Source organism: Carassius carassius, chromosome 1 (genome assembly GCF_963082965.1).
Source record: "Carassius carassius chromosome 1, fCarCar2.1, whole genome shotgun sequence".
Lineage (NCBI taxonomy): Eukaryota > Metazoa > Chordata > Actinopteri > Cypriniformes > Cyprinidae > Carassius > Carassius carassius.
The window spans coordinates 49,121,776-49,142,222 of NC_081755.1; the positions used below are offsets into that span (position 1 = coordinate 49,121,776).

The 20,447-nt window shown below is 38.2% G+C and overlaps 3 protein-coding genes across 5 annotated transcripts in view; 2 read left to right on the forward strand and 1 right to left on the reverse strand.

The window, feature by feature from the left end:
• Nucleotides 1-3,980, forward strand: part of LOC132158455 (gastrula zinc finger protein XlCGF57.1-like) — a 102,348-nt gene extending 98,368 nt beyond the window's left edge. For both annotated transcript variants that reach the window (XM_059567919.1, XM_059567994.1), the window contains exon 2: nucleotides 1,705-3,980. In XM_059567919.1, the coding sequence (XP_059423902.1) occupies nucleotides 1,705-3,488 (1,784 nt within the window). In that variant the 3' untranslated portion in view covers nucleotides 3,489-3,980. The remainder of the gene's footprint in view (nucleotides 1-1,704) is intronic.
• LOC132094302 (gastrula zinc finger protein XlCGF17.1-like) overlaps nucleotides 1-20,447 on the forward strand; it is a 216,357-nt gene that overhangs the window by 193,695 nt on the left and 2,215 nt on the right. The window contains exon 2 of one of the 2 annotated variants that reach the window (XM_059499305.1): nucleotides 17,299-17,605. In XM_059499305.1, coding sequence (XP_059355288.1) covers nucleotides 17,386-17,605 — 220 coding nt within the window. In that variant the 5' untranslated portion in view covers nucleotides 17,299-17,385. Of the gene's footprint in view, nucleotides 1-17,201; nucleotides 17,606-20,447 lie in introns of those variants that run through there. The other variant, XM_059499304.1, reaches the window with a different exon arrangement.
• The window catches only part of LOC132159925 (gastrula zinc finger protein XlCGF57.1-like), a 486,703-nt gene that overhangs the window by 142,839 nt on the left and 323,417 nt on the right, over nucleotides 1-20,447 (reverse strand). The gene's annotated exons all lie outside the window — the stretch shown is intronic.

The following is a 20,447-nucleotide window of genomic DNA, read 5'->3' on the forward strand; positions in this document are numbered from 1 at the left end:
GTAGACGTGGTGGGACTGTTAGCAGATCGCTGTATACTTACCCCGGACTTGTGAGCGTCAGCCCGGGATGATTCCAGCGCGGCTCTCCGCTCTCTCAGCCGGGCCTGCGTCACCTCCAGGTCGCGAATCTGCTTTCCCACGGCCTCGAGCTCGAGCTGCACAGAGTGGAGACATTCATCCGCCATTAAAGCAAGTAACAGTGAGTACAGCAGTGGTAATGTGTGTGAATAGAGTATTAGCAATGTAAGCACAGTTAGCTGCAACCACGCCGCTGATGCTAACGGGCTAAAAGCTAATAGCGGACCCGGGAGATCAAAATAAAACTAGTGATAGCGAGGCGCTCTGATTGTTTTTGTTGTAGAATACAATAGAGGATATATTCACACGTTATATAAACGGAAACAATGATGTATAAAATTGATTTTTGAGTTAAAAATAGTCAATGAAAAGAATATAGTGACGGAGCTCAAACGCAGTACAGCCGCCAACAACAAACCGGAAGTGACGTGAAGTGACAATGTATGGTTTTATTCTGATTAAAGCTTTAATACAGCACAGCAACTGTACACGCGTTCATGTATAAATGCTTCTTATTGCTTTTTGAAGGTAAGTGTATAAATGGAAAATTTTTTTGGAGCTGATCTGACAACCTGAATGAGAGCGAGAGATGCAGAGCAGGGCATTGCAAGGATCAGGATCGAGAACCGCTGCTTTAGAATAGGGATGTAACAATTAGCGGTTTGAGGATTAAACACTGTAAAATTCCCCACAGTTAGTATTAACGTTTCATCTTTTAATTATCATTCAAACCGTATTTGATTACTGCAATTTGATCAACTTGCGATAAATACTGTCCAGCATAAAGCACAGTTTTTAGTAACAGTCTCATGCTCACAGCTAGCAGAGTAGTTTTGTTTTGAGTGAAAACAGGGCACTGATAGTTGATTGCTGGAACAATCAGTTATCGGCAAAAATCCATTCCGATAGTTTTTCAGGTTGCGTCTGTTGCTGGAGCAGCTGAAAAGTGTCTGTTTTTATTATACAGTGCAAGAGTGGCTCTCGACACTGCTGATGTGTTTTTTGGTGCGCCCAATAACAAAGAAAACACGTCAGCAGTGTCGAACTTCAACAGTCACAGCAGTCGCACTCACAACAGACCCGGAAGAGAAGACAGTGCAGAATAAAGACGTCATTTTTGTTATTTTTGGACCAAAATTTATTTTCAGTGCTTCAATAAATTTTAACTGACCCTCTGATGTCACGTGGACTACTTTGAAGATGTTTTTATTACCTTTCTGGACATGGACAGTGTACCGTACATACATTTTCAATGGAGGGACAGAAAGCTCTCGGACAATATATTATTGTAGCATTTGCACTAATAAGAACACACAATTTTTCATTAGACTTTACAAACAGTCACAGAACCCTCTATGTTAGATAATTGTGTAGTTGATCAAAAATATTTAATACTTTTCCTTGCAGAAACATGGGATTTGTGTTTATAATGTTTTACTATTTTGAATATCAGTGTAACTCAAAAGTTTCAGGGAGGTTTGATTTGTAAAATTGCATCAAAAGGAACTAAATTTTATATAGAAATCGTCTTTACTCCATTACAACTGGGTTCACTTTTATGTACTTTCACGTATCTCTTTTTCTCCCAAGTTACTGACAAATGAACTGTTTTTGCTTTTATTTTAGAATTTATTAAAATAAGTGAGGAGAACGAAGAATTAAATGAAGTTCAAGAGAAAAATCACGTCAAAACTGGAGAAAAACATTTGAGTTGCTCTCAAACCAAACAGAAAGATTTAAAGAAAAGAGGAGCCAAAACATCTTTCACCTGCACTCAGTGTGGAAAGAGTTTGACATGCAAATATAATCTTGATGTTCACTTGAGAGTTCATACTGGAGAGAAACCATTCACTTGTGATCAGTGCGGGAAGAGTTTTGCAAGATCAGAAAAACTTAAGCATCACATGAAGATCCACACTGGAGAGAAACCTTTCAAGTGTTCACACTGCGACAAGAGATTCAATCGGTCAGGAGACCTGAAGATACACAAATTAATCCACACTGGAGAGAAACCATACACATGTGATCAGTGTGGGAAGAGTTTTACACAAAAAGGAAGCCTTAAGGCACATATGAGAGTTCATACAGGAGAGAAACTTTTCTTATGTAATCAGTGTGGAAAGAGTTTTTCACTCTTAGCAAACCTTAAGGTACACATGAACATCCACACTGGAGAGAAACCTTTTAAGTGTTCACACTGTGACAAGAGATTCAATCGGTCAGGAAACCTGGAAATACATGAGAGGATCCACACTGGAGAGAAACCGTACACATGTGATCAGTGCGGGAAGAGTTTTGCAGGAAAAGGAAGACTTATGACACACATGAGAGTTCATACAGGAGAGAAACTTTTCTTCTGTAATCAATGTGGAAAGAGTTTTTCACTCTTAGCAAACCTTAAGGTACACATGAACATCCACACTGGAGAGAAACCTTTTAAGTGTTCACACTGTGACAAGAGATTCAATCGGTCAGGAAACCTGAAAATACATGAGAGGATCCACACTGGAGAGAAACCGTACACATGTGATCAGTGCGGGAAGAGTTTTGCAGGAAAAGGAAGTCTTATGACACATATGATTGTTCATACAGGAGAGAAACTTTTCTTCTGTAATCAATGTGGAAAGAGTTTTTCACTCTTAGCAAACCTTAAGGTACACATGAACATCCACACTGGAGAGAAACCTTTTAAGTGTTCACACTGTGACAAGAGATTCAGTCATTCAAGATACCTGAAAACACATGAGAGGATCCACACTGGAGAGAAACCTTATAAGTGTTCACACTGTGACAAGAGATTCAGTCATTCAGGATACCTGAAAACACATGAGAGGATCCACACTGGAGAGAAACCTTATAAGTGTTCACACTGTGACAAGAGATTCAGTCATTCAGGAGACCTGAAAACACATGAGAGGATCCACACTGGAGAGAAACCGTACACATGTGATCAGTGCGGGAAGAGTTTTGCAAGAAAAGGAAGTCTTATGGCACATATGATTGTTCATACAGGAGAGACACTGTACACATGTCATCTTTGTGGAAAGAGTTTGAAATGCAAATCTAGCCTTGATGGTCACATGAGAGTTCATACTGGAGAGAAACCATACACATGTGATCAGTGCGGGAAGTGTTTCACACAATCAGTACATGTTAAAGAACACATGAGCATCCACACTGGAGAGAAACCATACAAGTGTTCACACTGTGACAAGAGATTCAGTCGTTTAGGAAGCCTGAAAAAACATGAGAGGATCCACACTGGAGAGAAACCGTATCACTGCACTGAATGTGGGAAGTGTTTCAGTCAATCATCTTCTCTACACAGTCATACAAAAAACATTCACAGAAAAAACAAAGTAAGTAGATCATCTTCTGATGCTGCCTTTTCATCAAACTTGAAACAGTAATGCATTAAGCAGTATCATCTGGATTAATCTGTTTCTAACCAGTTGTTACGAGTGATATGACAAAGAAACATTTAAAGTTATCACAGTGAATCAAGTTATCACAGTGAATAAAGTTAATCTTCAAAACCAGCAGATGAACTCTGAGATTCAGTTCAACTCAAAGATGGAGTTCCTCCCCAAAGAACAATGTCAAAATGTTTTAATATTGCGGATCATTTTGCTTCCTGATATTAATGATATCATTGTGTTTTCTTATGAGTTTCATGTTCAATTATCTTTTAATGCATGTGTCTCTTGGAGTTTGCTTACTCTTTCATGAAGTAGAAGCTTTTTACAAATTGTTCTTGTTCGGGAAGCTGAAGAAGAGACTGTAATACTTTAAGAGAGACTGAGATTTATTTTAAAAATTGTTCTCTGTTGGTTTTAAAATGACTGAGTTATTCTGCTTAAGATGTATTTTGGAAATGCAGATGCAAGAAAAACTGTCATGTAGCTTTGTGATTGCTCCTTCTTTGCTTCTCTTGTAAGTAGGAATGGAAACCTAAAACCATTATTAAGTCCTGGGGCTAAATTACAAAAGACTGTAGTATCAATAAGATTTAATGCTAACTGTTCTACTTTTGGTGCTGGGTATATTAAAAAACACAATTTATCATTGGCGCATAAATATTATCAAGCCAACTGTATAATGCCAAATGTTTCTTCATGAGATAATATTGAGACATTCGTCACTGATGTGTTTGTTATTTTGCAATCCAGAAGTGAAATCTCTTTCGTATTTTAGGTCTGCTTAATCTAATGTTATTTTCAATTGAGTTTGACTTCCAAGAATTATAAAAATTAGATGTTTGAGGTAAAGTGATATTTTAAATAAAATCTGATATTTCTTGAGTAATTTATGGTCACCGCGTGTGTGTGTCTATTAAGTCCATGTGACCATAATCCATTATTATTACACCACACCACTAATCTATAATTCAGAACTGGATTACTCATGATGTTGTAGAAGTGAAACCACCGCACCGCCATATTCCTATTTCCTAGTGCTCCCATGTTCTATTGCATTTAGAGTAAATTGTACCATTTTAATGAGAAAACATCACATAATGGGTCAGTGTTTATACATCTGACGTATTCTTGTACATTCTTAGAACGCAGATGTCCTATGCATGTAAATTTGGTTATTTGTTTAATATTGGGAATTTCCCTTGTGTATTAAAGTTTCATATCTTATTCATAACAGTAGCAAAAAACTGTTGTGATTTTATTGTACCTGTGATCCGATTGGCCGTCTCTGATGGGCGTGGCTTCTGTTGCGCAGTGTTTATGACATTAGGGCCCTTAAAGATTTTAAGAATCCTATCAGAGAGCTCCTAATTTAGCTTAAACTTTTCTTTGTTGGCGTCTGAGTTTAAGAGCAATTAAGCACCAAACTGATGCTGTGTTCACACCAAACGCGAATAGAGCGTCAAATTCGCGTCTACCGCGTCTAGTTTGCCGCTTGACCATTTCGAGATCATTCGCGCGAGTAATATGCTTCATTCGCGCGTGAAATTAACTTCACAACAGACGCGAATTCGCGTCATGGGGGGGCTTCTGCCAGCTGAGTTTTCAAACGCCATTTTATTCGGATAATTTTCAAAATATTACTGTTATCGTGTCATGAAATGTAGTTTTAAAAGTATTTCAGGCGAGAATGTAGTTGTTTTAAACTCAAATATGTGATTTATTTAGAAAGACAGTGTCTATTTATAAAAATGTGTTTCGACGATTTCGGAGATGAGCTCCATGCGATCAGCGGGAGCTCAGAGCTCAAGTATCCGCCGAGAGCAGCCTCACCTCGGCTAGACCCTCTGACATTTGCCGCTGGCTCTGATGTCTCTTTAGTGGTTCAAGTTAAAATATAATTCGTTTGGGGTAAAACGAAACGTTTCTTATCTTTGGCCTTTATTCAATTAATCTATTAATATGTTTTTTATATATATATATATATATATAGGCAGGGGCGTCACTAGGCCCTTTTTAGGGGGGCTTCAGCCCCCCTAAACTTCTGCCCAGCCCCCCTAAAAAATATTTGATTAATACATTTCTGATCGCTTCAGTCCCCTTTAAAAAAACTCATTTGAAACGGCGGCAAGCTGCGTCAAGTTTCGGCTCCTCCCCTTATCTGAGTCTGCTTGGATTTAGCGCATTTTTCAATCTGCAGGGGCGCCGAGCAGAGCGAACATCAGAGAGCACAAGGTGTGTGTTGTGTGTGCGGGCATTTATTGATAGATTGCTAATGCTATAATATTACATCTGCATCGGTGCAGTTCTTTGTCATAAATGCATTGCAGTTTACATAATGTAATGTTACTGGAGCATTGGGAGCACACGGGACGGCTCGGTTTCTCATCCAATACCAATACGTTTTGCTGCGTTCACCTTCAGCCCTTGTGTGATAGTTGTTTTTTATTGCTACAAAAATGAAGTGATTAACACCCATGAAAACATACTTTAGATTCAGAAAACGATCATGATTTATTTTAATTTACTTTTTAAAATTACAGACATATTATTATGTATTTTGACATTACATTATGCAGCCATGCACAGAAATGATTAAAGACACACATCATTGTCTGAAAGCACTAGATGGCCCAGAGAGAGAATGTGGAGTTATTTTTTATTTGTATTATTTAATATAGTTTTGTATTAAAGGCAGGGTAGGTAATACATGTATAAACAACTTTCTTCCAAATTTGTTTAAACTTTCTATATATATCAATGCATAATTAAAATGTAAGTACTCTGATAAAAAGAGTATAAAAATCGAGTGACTCTAGACCGTTTAATCTGTATTAAACACAGCTCATTATTTCCATTTCGGGACGAAACATAGGATTGGCTTAGGCGACTGTCACTCTCTCGCAACCATGGCAACCACCCTTTTGTCACACATGACCTGCCCACTTGCGCGCGCACGTTTGATTTGAGGAATTCAACAGGCACGGATCCTAGGAATACCAAAACAATGGCAGAGAAACAGCAAGCAAAATTCACAGTACCAGCCTATGCAGTTAGTGAAGGCAAACCAGGCAAAAAAGGAAGACAGTAACAGTACAAGAAAAGGCAATGAACAAAAAGTCTTTGGATAAACAAAGAAATAAAACGCGAGTTAATATCGGCGTGGCTTTCCAGTGATGGCGAGAACTGAGGGAACTCAAGGGGCTGAAAAGTGACTCCTTGATGGCTTTATTTCTGCTGGACAGGTAAATCTTTCTTTTTGTATTTTGATCATACATATTTTTTTCATGAAGCATGTGTCATTAGCACACGTAGCTGCGTAATATAGCTAACATAACATTACTTAGCGAGCCGTAGTAGAGGCTTTGGAAGGAGCCCAGAAGGGAGGGGGTGGAGTGAATGGAAATAATGAGCTGTCTTTAAAACAGTCGTGAGAGGTCTACAGACACTCGATTTTTATACTTTCTTTTTCAGAGTACTTACATTTTAATTATGTATTGATATATAAATAATGTTTAAACAAATTTGGAAATTTTTTTTACCTACCCTGCCTTTAAGTAATAATGAATCAGGAGGAGTGTCATGATACATAAATTAGAGTAAGCGTAGAGTAAAGGGATTTTTGATTTTCTTGATTTATACTATTTATACTAGATTTGTACTTGATTTATAGAAGTGGCAAATTGATAATTCATGTTGTTATTTTTAATAAATAGAAATAAATATAGAACAGATTAATCATATTGCCAATAGACAATTACATTAATACATGGTTTGTCTATATTCTTAATGAATATTAGCTGGTTAGTTAAAATACTTAAAATTACATCAATTTTCATGGGGTGACTTTATGAATATCCAACCGTATTGTTGATTATAAAGGCTAAAAAAAATTATATTTCATTGTAGATGGATATACGACATTTTTTCTTGTCGTGCGGGAGTAGGTCAGCAAATGAGCAACAGTCAGGTGAGAATAGAACGTAGACAGCCTCTCACACACACACAATACCACTGTGTTCCCAAGATTCATTTCAGTCATTGAACCCTGACATTGTTTTAATTGTCTGCCAATTTCCCTGTACATTTTATAAGAAAAAGCAGTGGTATCGTCAAAGGAAAAAAATCCTATCTGAGGTTTGTATGTGAGCATAGAAATGCAAACAGTAAAATGTTGTGTTTGTACTGGAAACGTGTGTGTGTGTTTGTACAGTGAATGAATCACGAGGTCTTCATTGTAAAAAAAAAAAATCGTCATTCCCTATTTTCTAGTGGTCACATCCAATAATTATTTTTTATTACACTCCCATAAATACAGGGAATACAATGGAATAGTGGATTGCAGTAAGGTTAGTAGCATACCACCCTATCCTTATAGTTAAATAATATTTTTTTAATCATACCCTTATTGGGGGCTGAGCCTCCCTAAAATCAAAATCCTAGAATCGCCCCTGTATATGGGTGATTCTTCAACTATGGTACTCTTTGAGCTAGACAGTTTCAGAAAATAAAAACATTTCTACAAACAGTTTTTTAGTATCAGTTGGTTTCTGAGACTGTCTAGAAACCTTCCCTTAAGTTGGCTGTGCTGATTTTTATTGAATAATATATATTTTATTCCATTTTTATCTGACAGTCCAAGAAAACGGTCATTTCCATCACATAGCAAAACGTGTGTTTTGAAGAGAAAATAATTAAATATCTTCTGTTATAAACATATTTGATTAAATAGCACACACATCTCTGATCAAATTTGTAATTTATTTATTTTTCAGAAATGTAACTGTAAAGATTTTACAATGTTTACACTAAAAAACACCTAAAACTAGATCACTGGAACATTTAATTTACTTATCATAGCTCAAAATCATGTATTTCTCAATGTGTATACACATATCTTACCCCTAACTGCACAATGATCAACACCACTGAATATAGTTGGTTTGATTGTATGTTTTTTATATGTTTTACTTTAAAATATGTGTTGTGGTGGAAATGACATGGCGTGGCGGAAAAGACAATGTGTGGTGGAAATGACATAGATAGGCAACTTCCAATTAGAAACTATTAGAAATTATTTTTTATTTCATTAGTGAACAAAAATATATAACCAATATTTTTGAATAAAAAACAATCCAAAAAATTAAAAAACATGAATGTGTTAGAAATAAAAAAAAAAACATTTCTTCACTGCTTTCTACATGCTGAACTAGTACAAACTAGTACAAACTAGAGCAAACCCTTTATGTCATCATTACCTTAATATAACCTTAATATAACCAGCTGAATATAAATGTTGAATAACAGATAAACATAGGCAATATTTTGAAATCGAAAACTTCTATATGCCTATATGCTGAACCAGAGCAAACACTCTGTACTTAAACGTTACTGTCATGTGTGTTATGTCGTAAATCCATGTACTGTCAAACGTAATAATGTGGAATAACAACTTGAATCTGACAAAATAGACATTGTATTTGCAAAATACTGTATCTGGCAAACTTGTGTATGGGCCTGAGGTTCAGTTATGTGTCATGGTCAAGAACAGAGCATATTTCCTTCCAAACTGTTGGTTCCACCATCACATGCCTCTTTGTTACTGGTAGAGGCTCTGGAACCAGCCTGATCACATCTTCTGGCCGGTACCAAATTACATCGTCTCTCATAGGCCAGAAGAACTTGTTTTTGCCAATATGACTCATGGTTTTCACCAGAGCACAACCCTCAGGGTCCACATCCTGTATAATGCCAGGGTAAGGATCCCCATCATACCGTACCACACACCAACTTCCAATCAGTCCTTCATGCAGGTCTATGATGGGTTGAAAGGTGCTGGTAAGTGTGCTTGAACTTGGTGATCCCAATGCAGTCTCCATGTTCTGTGCTCCCAGTATGTCAACATTTTTGAGACCAAAACACTGGCAAGGATGGGGATCTGCACAAAAGCAACTGAGAACTCGCCAAGAAATCTCCCCCGGTCTTGTAGAGACTATCTAAAAGAACAAAATGCACTTAAACACTGTGGAGATATAAATTGAAAAATGTTAAACTCTCATTACAAAGGTGACGTGTGATACCTGATGTATCTGCATGGTTCCTTTGATGGTCAGCAGGCCATCAGGAAGGAGACTATCCATCTCTTCAATTTCCCCCTCAGTGATGTACATTAACTTGACAGTCGATGGCTGGTTAAGCAGTTGTTCAAACATCACTTTTCCAGTTGGAAGGTCAGTGCCTTTGGCCACAAGCGAGTCTGCCTGGCGCTTAACAGCCGCACCAATTCCATCAGCTGGGCCCTTCCCATGTCCGGCCTCCAGAAAATTCCAGGTCACCTTTTGGAATCCCAGCTCATATGGTACTTTGCTCAGGAAAAAAAAGTTCTTTTTTGACCTATACTGAGTGGTTGGGCCATCACTTATGACATGCAGGGTGGTTGCAGCTGTGTTTAGTTGTTTGAGGTAGGTAAGCACTTTTTTGAGGTGAGCCCAGATTGCAGGTGGGTCATGGCGCATTGAGGAACTAATGGTGCAAACAGACACAACACCATTCTTAGTGTGAGCCACACCAGTATGGAGGCTTACCTGCTGGTGGGAATCACCAAAATGGACAGCTTGAATTTCATTGTAAAATTTGCACATGTAATTTTCTGCGAAGTCAATTTGTAGAACAATGCTTTCTTTCGTCAATCTTTTCTTTTAGTTCTCTCAAAGACAGATATTGGTGTTTTATGTTGTGAATGTGCTTTCCCATCTTTTTCTTCAGTTGGTCTGAAAAGTCATCCAACAGTGTCTTCAATGTCCCATATACTTTTTCCTTCGTTGTGTGGTGAACTTTAATCATTTCTTTGGAGCCATCTTTTTTATTTTTTTCTCTGTCTTCCACAGAACTTCTCCATTCAAACCACCAGGTTTGCTCCCCAGCATCGAAGGCAGAGGTTTGGAGCTCATGGTCTTTACAATCCAGACACTCCCTGTACATGCATTCTTTTGTCACATTTTTGCATGCAATTGAATACATGAGATCGGTGACTTTAGACGTTTTAATGACTTTGTGAAAGAATAGTTTGTTTGCCATGAACTGTATGTTTGAGTGTAGCTTACACAGACACGTGTCTCTGTCTTTGATCGTTGGTGTAACAATCCAAAAGGGTCGCTTTTTGCAAAACTCTGCATAGGAGAGTCTGACTTCGGGATGTTCGTGTCTAAACTTCAGGTGCAGTGTCTGCAAAGAATCCACCAGAAAGCGCTTTTGCATTTTATTTTTCATCTTTGTAATTGTCTCTTTCTTTCCAGTAGTGGTCCTACTGTTATCGTCGCGTTCTAAAAACTTTGTTATCTTTTCCTTCACTTCTTGGCTGATTCTGTTTCGTTGTGTTTTGCGGGTGTATTTGAGTTTGTCTGCCCTTGTCATGTTTGTCCTGATTAGCTTTGTAGAGAATCCAAACTCTTTCTTGGCCATGGTGACCAGGCGGTATTTTTTCAAGATCTTGCCAGCCACAAGTTTGGAGATCAGTTGCCGAGCTTTACGATTGTCAACATTCTGATACTTTTTTCTTATTTCTGACATAATGGTGTTATGGAATAGGAGTGTCTTCTTTAATTGCTTGCTTCCTTGCTGCATATGTTGCTTTGTTTTCATTTTAGGTGACTCTAGGGTCCCCAGGTTCTTCCTAAGTCGATTACATCTTTTTTTGTATTTTTCAACTTTTCTGAGGGCATCCTCAAGCTTTTCTTTAATGTGATTAAGATCTCTGTACACCTTTGTTCTTGCCTTCGCAACCTTTTTTCTCCCTCTTTTCCTCTGTGGAATTCTCTCTGGTGTAGGCTCACACAGCTGAGGTGTTTCAGGGATTTCTTCTGCATCAACACTCATGTTGTCTGGTGATTCTGGTGGTGTTGTATGTGCTATAAAACTATTCACTGCTGAGACCATTTTCAATTTCCTACGTCTGTTTTGTTGAGAAATTCGCCACTGTCTTCTCATTTTTCGATGTTCTCTTTTTGGCATTTCTGTCACAGATTTAACAACACCTTGCTGCTTTTTCTTCAGGTATCTTTCTCTGTCCTTCTTGAGGAATTCTGCATATTTAAGTGGGTCTGATTTTATTCTTTCTCTATAAGATTTTGACCTCTGTGCAGTGGTATTGCTTGCCATCTTAAAGAAAGAGCCAATACATCATGTCAAACTTACTTAACAATTGTTCTCTTATTTACCAAAAATATTTTAACAATAATAAATGATAAAATATTTCCTTACTACCTTAACTTAATTAATTATATGTTGTTGTTTTTTTTTACATTAAAGTTTTAGTATTATAGCCCAAATAATTTGCTGTTTTGCATGAACAATGTCTTTTCCACCACACCATGTCTTTACCACCACAATGAACCCCGTGGTGGAAATGACTGTGGTGGAAATGACATTTCCCCCCTTTCCCTCTAAAATATCATGCTATGTTAGCCTGCTAATATTAGTTTTTGAGTTAGCATTAAATATACACAAATTACACATTATTAAATTAAATTTATACAGTTATTTTTACGTCCATGTGAAATATGAGCCGTTTGGAAATGACGACCAATAAACATACTCTCAGTTTTAGTCATATTTACCTTCATTTTTCTTCTTTTCATTACCCCCAAAAGAGGTCACCCTTTCACTCAGCCATGTGTTCCACTGTGGGGTTTCTGTTGCTATGGTTACCAAGTATACAAACCTAAATCAATGATTCCAGGATTCTATTTTGTACAGTGTGGTGGAAATGACAGTGAACCCAAGGGACAAGGGTTCTACTTATGAAAAATATAGGAAAATGTGAATAAATATTGCAATATTTAATATGTATAATTGAAATAGACATTTTTTTATAATTTGTACTTGAAATATACATTTTTTAAATATTTAATTTAGAATTAAACGAGGTTGAAGGTACAAAGTCTGGCTTAGGGACGGAGGGAAAACAGTAAAAAACATGTATAAAAGGCCTCATATTATATAATAAAAAGAATGATTGAGCCATGATAAATTTTTTATAAGTTCCCCTTAGGGTGAAGTAAGTGTGACAAAAACAAAAAAGAAGAAATGTTTTTTAGATTTTATTATTTCATCCAGGGACAAGAAAAGTACCATAGTTAAAGAATCACCCATATAGGTCATTTTTATTCCTGTCTCTATAGAAAAATGAACTTTTGTAATATAGCTCTGGTTGACTGCTCACTGACAACATCAGTCGTTCCTCCTTGTTGAATGAGTGGAGAAGGGTATTCCTGCACAACCGGGGGCTGCAGGAACATACTATTGAATGAGTGACTCCTAGCAGGCTCCTGATTGGTTAACGCGGCGCGAATTGACGCCAAAGTTCAAATTTTTCAACTCGGGCAGTATACGCGAATTCGCGTCAAACGCTTAAATGCACAAAAGCACCATTCGCGCCTAACGCGCGTATCGCGCGAAACATTCAATTCGCGTCATTCGCGCGTCTAGGCGAATTCGCGTCTTCCGCGCCGCGATAAACGCCTAATTCGCGCCGCGAGACCTCCAGACGCGCGTAAACGCACCTTTGCATTGACTTAACATTGAAATCATTCGCGCCAGACGCTCTATTCGCGTTTGGTGTGAACACAGCATGAGAGCAACTCTGAGTTAGGGAAAGGCAAAAACTTTCATCTTTAGTGATAGTAACACAATAAGGTTCTGAAAGTTCTGTAATTGTTTGTGTGGCTATCCTATAACCTAACTCAAACCAGTCTGTTTTCAAGACTCACAACAGGTTTCTCAGAAAACACGCTATATGAACTGGACAATTAGTGCGAGAAGAGCCTCTCATGTGGTTTCACTCTGGGTAAGTTACAGCGACGGAGAAACAAGCTGTGCATCATATGAAGGTTTTAGATCCAGTCACTGTTCTCAATTGTTTGTCTCAAGTCTCAATTGTCTCAATTCAGTTCTCAACTGAAGCTGTTTAAGTCAGTTTTGTGTTGTGTGCATGACTCAAATTCATATAAGCGTTTGAATCTTATTGTTCATACAGACAGTAGGCCTATTCGAGATGCTACTGTACAGTATCCAAGCTAACTTAAGACCAGCGAACCCAACCTGTGGTTCACTGGCGTCATTCTAGTGGCAGCCGCTGGTTTTCTGAACAAAATTATAAACAACACTTTTGTTTTTGCCCCTATTTTTCAAAACTTTTTCTATGTACACAAAAGGCCCATTTCTCTCAAATATTGTTCACAAATCTGTCTAAATCTGTGTTAGTGAGCACTTATTATTTGCCAAGATAATCCCTTAATATATATATATATATATATTAACTGTTGCAATGTTGTGTTTTGAAGTTGGTATTAACGGTGCTAGGAAATAATATTTGTTGGTTCAGTTTGTTGGGCCATTCAAAACCTTTATAAAGTTCTTCCTCTGGAAATGGTCTTCTAATGGATGACACAACACATGCTGTTAAAGGAGTCATGACCCACAATTTGCACTTTTCCACGAGAATCAATGTATGTTATGATTGCCTAACGATTATACACTGGCCGGGAAGCCGATATTTAAAAGTGAAGTGTTTGTTTACCTCAGGGTTTGTAAAATAGCCCACGTGCACGTGCACTCAAATACGAGATTTTGATTTCTTCCCCGTCTTGACGTCAAGACGGGGCAGGATATACCATATTTTGACTGCATTATAATGATTTCTTAATTCAGAATATGATCAAGATTGCGTAGGTTGATGTGTTCGGGGAATTTGCCAGTTAATAGTAACATTTAAAGCCCCTTAAGTGAACGAAATGACTCGAAAAAAGATTTGTTCATTTTGATGAACGCGTTTGAACAAGAGAGTCTGGTGTTGCCAGATTGGGTGTTTTTTCCGCTACATATTAAGGCCGGTTTATGGTGGGTTTTAGGTGGGTTTTCGCCTGGAAGGCTTTATAGAAATCTGGCATCCTACTGAACTAAGTTAAACGGAGAGAGAGCGTGGCGTTCACAGACACCAGAATGAACGACTTCACAGTAACGTTCATCAGGCAGTAATGCGGTACGTTCAGTTCATGTTCGCCCAAAATATGAACGCGAAAATATGAACTATCGTTCAATGAACGCGTTCAGGCACAACAAGTATTAGCTTCGAGGTATGGGGAATGGCTGCTAACGTACTTTGCAAAAAACAAATGACTGAGATCATCATGAATTCGGTTATTGTTTATTTGTTGCCTAACGCTTATATATGAGGCGCCGTCTAGTTTGTGTGTGTGTGCTGTGCTCGTCTTATATTTGTGTGTGTGTGCTGTGCTCGTCTTATATTTGTGTGTGTGTGCTGTGCTCGTGTCTCATATGAGTAACGTTATGTGCGTGAGTCCATATACATGTATGTGTGACCACTTAGTATATATGCAAGCGTGTTTCCTATGTGTGCGTGAATGAAGTTTGATTTAAGCCCTAAACGGCGCCTCATACTTATACACTGGCCGGGAAGCCGGTCGCGTTCATTCACAACTTGCGCCATGATGTCAGTTTGTAATGATATGCTAAAGCGTTACCTGCGTTGTCAACCCCCCCCCCCCCTCCTTCCTGGAACCAATCAACGCGCCCCTCATTTGCATTATTATAATGACCGTCCACGACAGCCAAAATATCGCATCAGATCTCGCGAGACAATAATGCCTACAGAGATAAGGGTCTGAAGAGCTCTGTGTTTATTTTTTTTCCACTTTTCTTTTTTAGAAGGGCCTGAAAGACTATAATACAGCAGTAGGTATCCAAGGTAATACGAGGGTATGACTCCTTTAAGGCCTTCCTGCTAAGAATGTCATAGGCCCAGGGGACGACTTGCCTGTATGCTGTCAAAATTGTCTTAAACCAGTGGCATCAAAAAATGTGTGGGGGTCACATTTTTCACTAAGCCTGCATGCAGCACTGACTTTCCTCAGCTGTGACCATGAACTCACATTTCCCATAAATAATGAAACAAAATGTGTTCATCTCTTTGCTGCGGTGATGGAAAAAAAAACACTATATCACCTAAGGTTAGTGTCTGTATATTGACGAGTGTGATGCTTGAGCAACACGTATATTCTGTTACTGGTAAGTATTAATACTCATAGATGACCAATACAAGCTTTGCTGCTGCCTGATTACATATTGTTAGCTAACGTCTGTATATCTGTAAGCTAACATGCCTCTCACCAAGACACCTGCCCATTTCTCCTCGCAGCACAAATCAATTTGTCTCGTTTGACCGTTGTTCTGTTTAATCCTGGCCTGTACCTGCTCTCTTGGCTGCATAACAGGCTCATAATTGTATCTGTGGTTTGCCATGAGTGTAAATTAAACATTTAAAATTTCCTCAGTGTCTGAACTGTCATTACGATCCATTGTTTTCCTATGGACCGCACTCCCTCTCGTTGCGTCACTTCCAGTTTTGGCAGTAACTGTGATCTCTAACTTGGAATATGCAATTTAAGACCAGGTTTTATTTGGTTATTGGCGCAGTCTATTTCAGTTGGCTCGAAACAGCTATGCACAAACAATGCGTCTGTTTTTAGACCAGCACAACAAATGAGCACAAATGCTATTTTAACAACAGGGCACAGAGCCCTGACTTAAACCCAATTGAGCATATCTGGAGAGACCTGAAAATGGCTGTCCACCAACGTTTACCATCCAACCTGACAGAACTGGAGAGGATCTGCAAGGAGGAATGGCAGAGGATCCCCAAATCCAGATGTGAAAAATGTGTTGCATCGTTCCCAAAAAGACTCATGACTGTATTAGATCAAAAGGGTGCTTCTACTAAATACTGAGCAAAGGGTCTGAATTCTTAGGACCATGTGATTTTTCATTTTTAATAAATGTGCAAAAATTTCAACAATTGTGTTTTTCTGTCAATATGGGGTACTGTGTGTAACTTAAATGATTTTAGCAAATACCTGCAATATAACAGAGTAAAAAATTTAAGGGGGTCTGAATACTTTCCAAAATCTTGAATCTTAAATCTCTATGGTAAACGTTCGGGGGGAGGGTTGAGCCCATTCAGAACTACGGGAGCCCTGAGCGGAGCATTGGCAGATGTTAAAAAAGAAACCAATTTTCATTTAAACAAATCAAAGTCAACTACACATGCGAGTTGACATGTAATCTTTGTGGAGTCTTGATAATCACAGTTATTTTCGAGCAGTTGAGATCACTAATAGTTTTTGGTATTGCAATATTAAGGAGGAGGATCGATACCGATTCTGGGAACCAAAATTTGTTAGCTGAGCATTTTTAGCTCCATAGAAAGTTACTAATGCTAGTAATTCTACTGTCATTTTTATGGGTAATTTTTTCTTTTTCTATGTTTCTTCTTTTTATCCACTCCATATCTGAGATTGTGTATCTTACCTACATACATTTGAATGTAAACTAATTTTTAATTATTAAAATATGTATCACTTTATACTTTTGCATTTAACAGACACTTTTATCCAAAGTGGTTTACAAGTGCTGTGACATCTGTAACTATAACTGATAATTCATTAATTATCTATGATTATTGCTAATTCATCAAAACTGGCTTATGGCATCAAAACTACCCAAAATCAAAATCATCGTGCATAACATTCTTTAAAATAAACTCGTATTATTTTCCCTTTCGAAGCTTCACACTCCAATCCAGCAGGTGGCGCTAAAACGTTTGTTTGCCAAACACCTTAAACCGCAGATGAAGAAGATCAGATTCGGCGTGCTCCTCTGTTGTTTTGTCTTGATGCAAGCTGTTAGAAAAGTTGTTTCTGTTAAGTCGAAAAATACCGTTTTTGAATCCGGTCAATGATATTCTCATCCTCAAAGTCGTGACTAAGGTTCAAAGCAAGCAGGAATATCATCTGAACTGAGATCTGCTGCTGTGAAGATGATGTCTGTTAAAGAAGAGAGTGAAGAGAACACGAGTGAACCAGAAACACTGAGAATAAAACCAGAAACCTGGAGAATAAAACACGAGGAACCAGAAACCCGGAGAATAAAACACGAGGAACCAGAAACCTGCGGAATAAAACACGAGGAACCCGAAATCTACAGAGTAAAACACGAAGAACCAGAAAGATGGAGAATAAAGCACGAGCATCAAGGAGGTTTGTGGTAAATTAGGTTTACAAAGATTTAACCTTCTGGGGTCTGAGGAGGTTTTAACGACCTGCATAAGTTTCGAAATTCCCTGACATTGGAGTTCGTTATTTTTTTCGGTATCTTAAAAAAAACCTTATTGGCTAAAGTCTGATGCCTAATGCATAACATTGCTTGGAAAACCAAAACGGCAGGACTAGTACTGGTTTAAATGGGTCGTGAGAAGTTGCTCAAAATAGGGCTGTGCAATTAATCGCATGCGATTGTGATGCGCATCTAGCCAGTAAAGCCGATATCGTGCCGAAAACTGTGCCGTCTGTTTTCACTTTACACACAAGTGTAAATCTGCATTTTATGGGGTTTATTGAACATTTAAAGGCATTTCAATAGATAACACGGACTGCATATGGTATAATCTGTCAAATATAACCCTCGAATGGAATAAAGTAATTTAGCTCATGCAATCCTTTTTACCCGTGTAGCAATTCCACTGATCTATAATAGAAAACATGTATAGATCAGAGAGAAATACTCATAAAAGTTTTGATGCTGCTCAATCTGAAAACGTGATCGAGAATTACTAGTAATCGGGGACCAGCTTTACTGACAAGATGCGCGTGACAATCGCATGCTAGTAATTAGACAGCCCTAGCTAAAAAGAACATTATGTTGTGCATTTGGTGTAATGCAATGTGTTTAAGATTTAAGGTAAAAAAAAAATAAAAAAAGTAAATTTTCACACAATGTACATTATTGTTGCTCCTCTATGCCCTGCCTTTGTAAAATGCATTGATTTTTACAAAGCTTATCTTTCTGAAAAGTGAGGTGTACGCTGATTGGCCAGTTATCCACTGCGTTGTGATTGGCTGAATACCTCAATCGTATGATGGAAATGTTACGGCCCTTAACATAGTGTGATGCCATGTCCCGGCACCACCAGACAAAACCAATAAAATCCATTACAAAGGAGGCATTTGTTGCATCCAGTGGGGACATAATTACTGATAATAATGACTTGTACTGCGCCGCATAAACACAACAAATGCTACTCTACACTGCTCAAAATGGTGCAGTCCTCTTTTGGAAGGCCAAAGAAAGTAATTTCGTTTTCTCACTTTGACGAGACACACAAGTATCTCAACAAGATGGCGGCAAATGTGGAAATAAAACTTACGCTGCCTTTCTTTGAACATTTGGGCAGTGATATGCAAATCTTTCCACACAGTGATGTAGACAAAAGTTGGTTGGATTTGTATCATTGTAGAGTGGTTGTGTTCTCACACTGCCAACACAAATATCCAAACACCATGTTAAAGTGGTTTTCGCATAATATGTGCCATTTAAGTTACCAGCCATTCATAACTTCTACTATACAAATATAATATATACATACATTTAATAACACATTTTTACTCCAAACTCACTCCATAACGTCAGTCAAGTGTTTGAAATAAATCCTTCTGCGAGATGATGTGGCTTCGAATTGGCTTACACAGAAAAAGGCACACAACATGCTGAAGTATTGTATCATTTATTAGGGGTGCTCAGATCAGGATTTTTTAGGCCGATCATAGGAAGCAGTATCTGCTAAACCTTTTGTGAGCTGTGTGTGAGGTTCACATACTCTTTGCAGTGTGTATGTAGTCCTTGTGTGGTACAGAAGCAGTACAAGCTGTGCTTTCACACAGGAGTCTGCTCCTGATCCACGGCTGTTTACCACAAACACAACATTTATCCAGTATTTTAATTTTAAATCCAAACATTGTTACTCATAATGCTTTTTCAACACTGTGATTCATTTTTTACACAGTACAGTAATACAGTCAGTTATCAATTATTCAATGCTTTTTACTTTTGCACTTATTTCTAGATTGATTTATTAAATTGCTAAAGCAAAACATTAAAAGTAGTTTTCTAATGTTATCACAAACAATCTAAATTAAAACTTACCATTGACAGAAACAGTCAGCTCTACTTCCTTTTGCATTTAATTATTACAAGCAGTCCTGCGGTTCATAAAGAACTAAAAACTTTAAAATGATTTCCTTGTTTATTTAAAAAGTGCTCTTTTCCTTTAAACCTAGCCAAAAGCCATAGCTTATGTATAGGCTGTAAAACACAGTATTATAGCACTATAATTATATATGCATTTGTGGTGTAATTACTACATTTTTGTCAATGCATGTTTAGGGAAGTCGTGGCCTGGTGGTTAGAGAGTCGGACTCCCAATCGAAAGGTTGTGAGTTCGAGCCTCGGGCCAGCAGGAATTGTGGGTGGGGGGAGTGCATGTACAGTTCTCTCTCCACCTTCAATACCATGACTTAGGTGCCCTTGAGCAAGGCATCGAACCCCCAACTGCTCCCCGGGCGCCGCAGCATAAATGGCTGCCCACTGCTCCGTGCGTGTGCTCACAGTGTGTGTGTGTGTTCACTGCTCTGTGTGTGTGCACTTCGGATGGGTTAAATGCAGAGCACAAATTCTGAGTATGGGTCACCATACTTGGCCGAATGTCACTTCACTTTCTTCTTCTTCTTTCTATCTACCACTAACAATGTGATGCTACTTTAATTCAGTGTGTGCAGCACATCGAAAAATAGACTCTGTGTAGATAGAACTGCTGCTGACCGCAACCCTGTGTGCAGTGTGAACGCTTTAACCCATTAACAAGAGCGCAGAAAAAATACACACCACACACGAACTGCAAACAAAGTAATGTGAAGCTGTTATTATTATGTGTGTGCGCTGCAAGTGTGCATGAATGCATGGTCTCCAGGAAAGCGCGTGAGTGTTGAATCGTTTAAACACTCCCTATATTTAAAAATAAAAAATTGCAGTTTATAAACTTTAGTG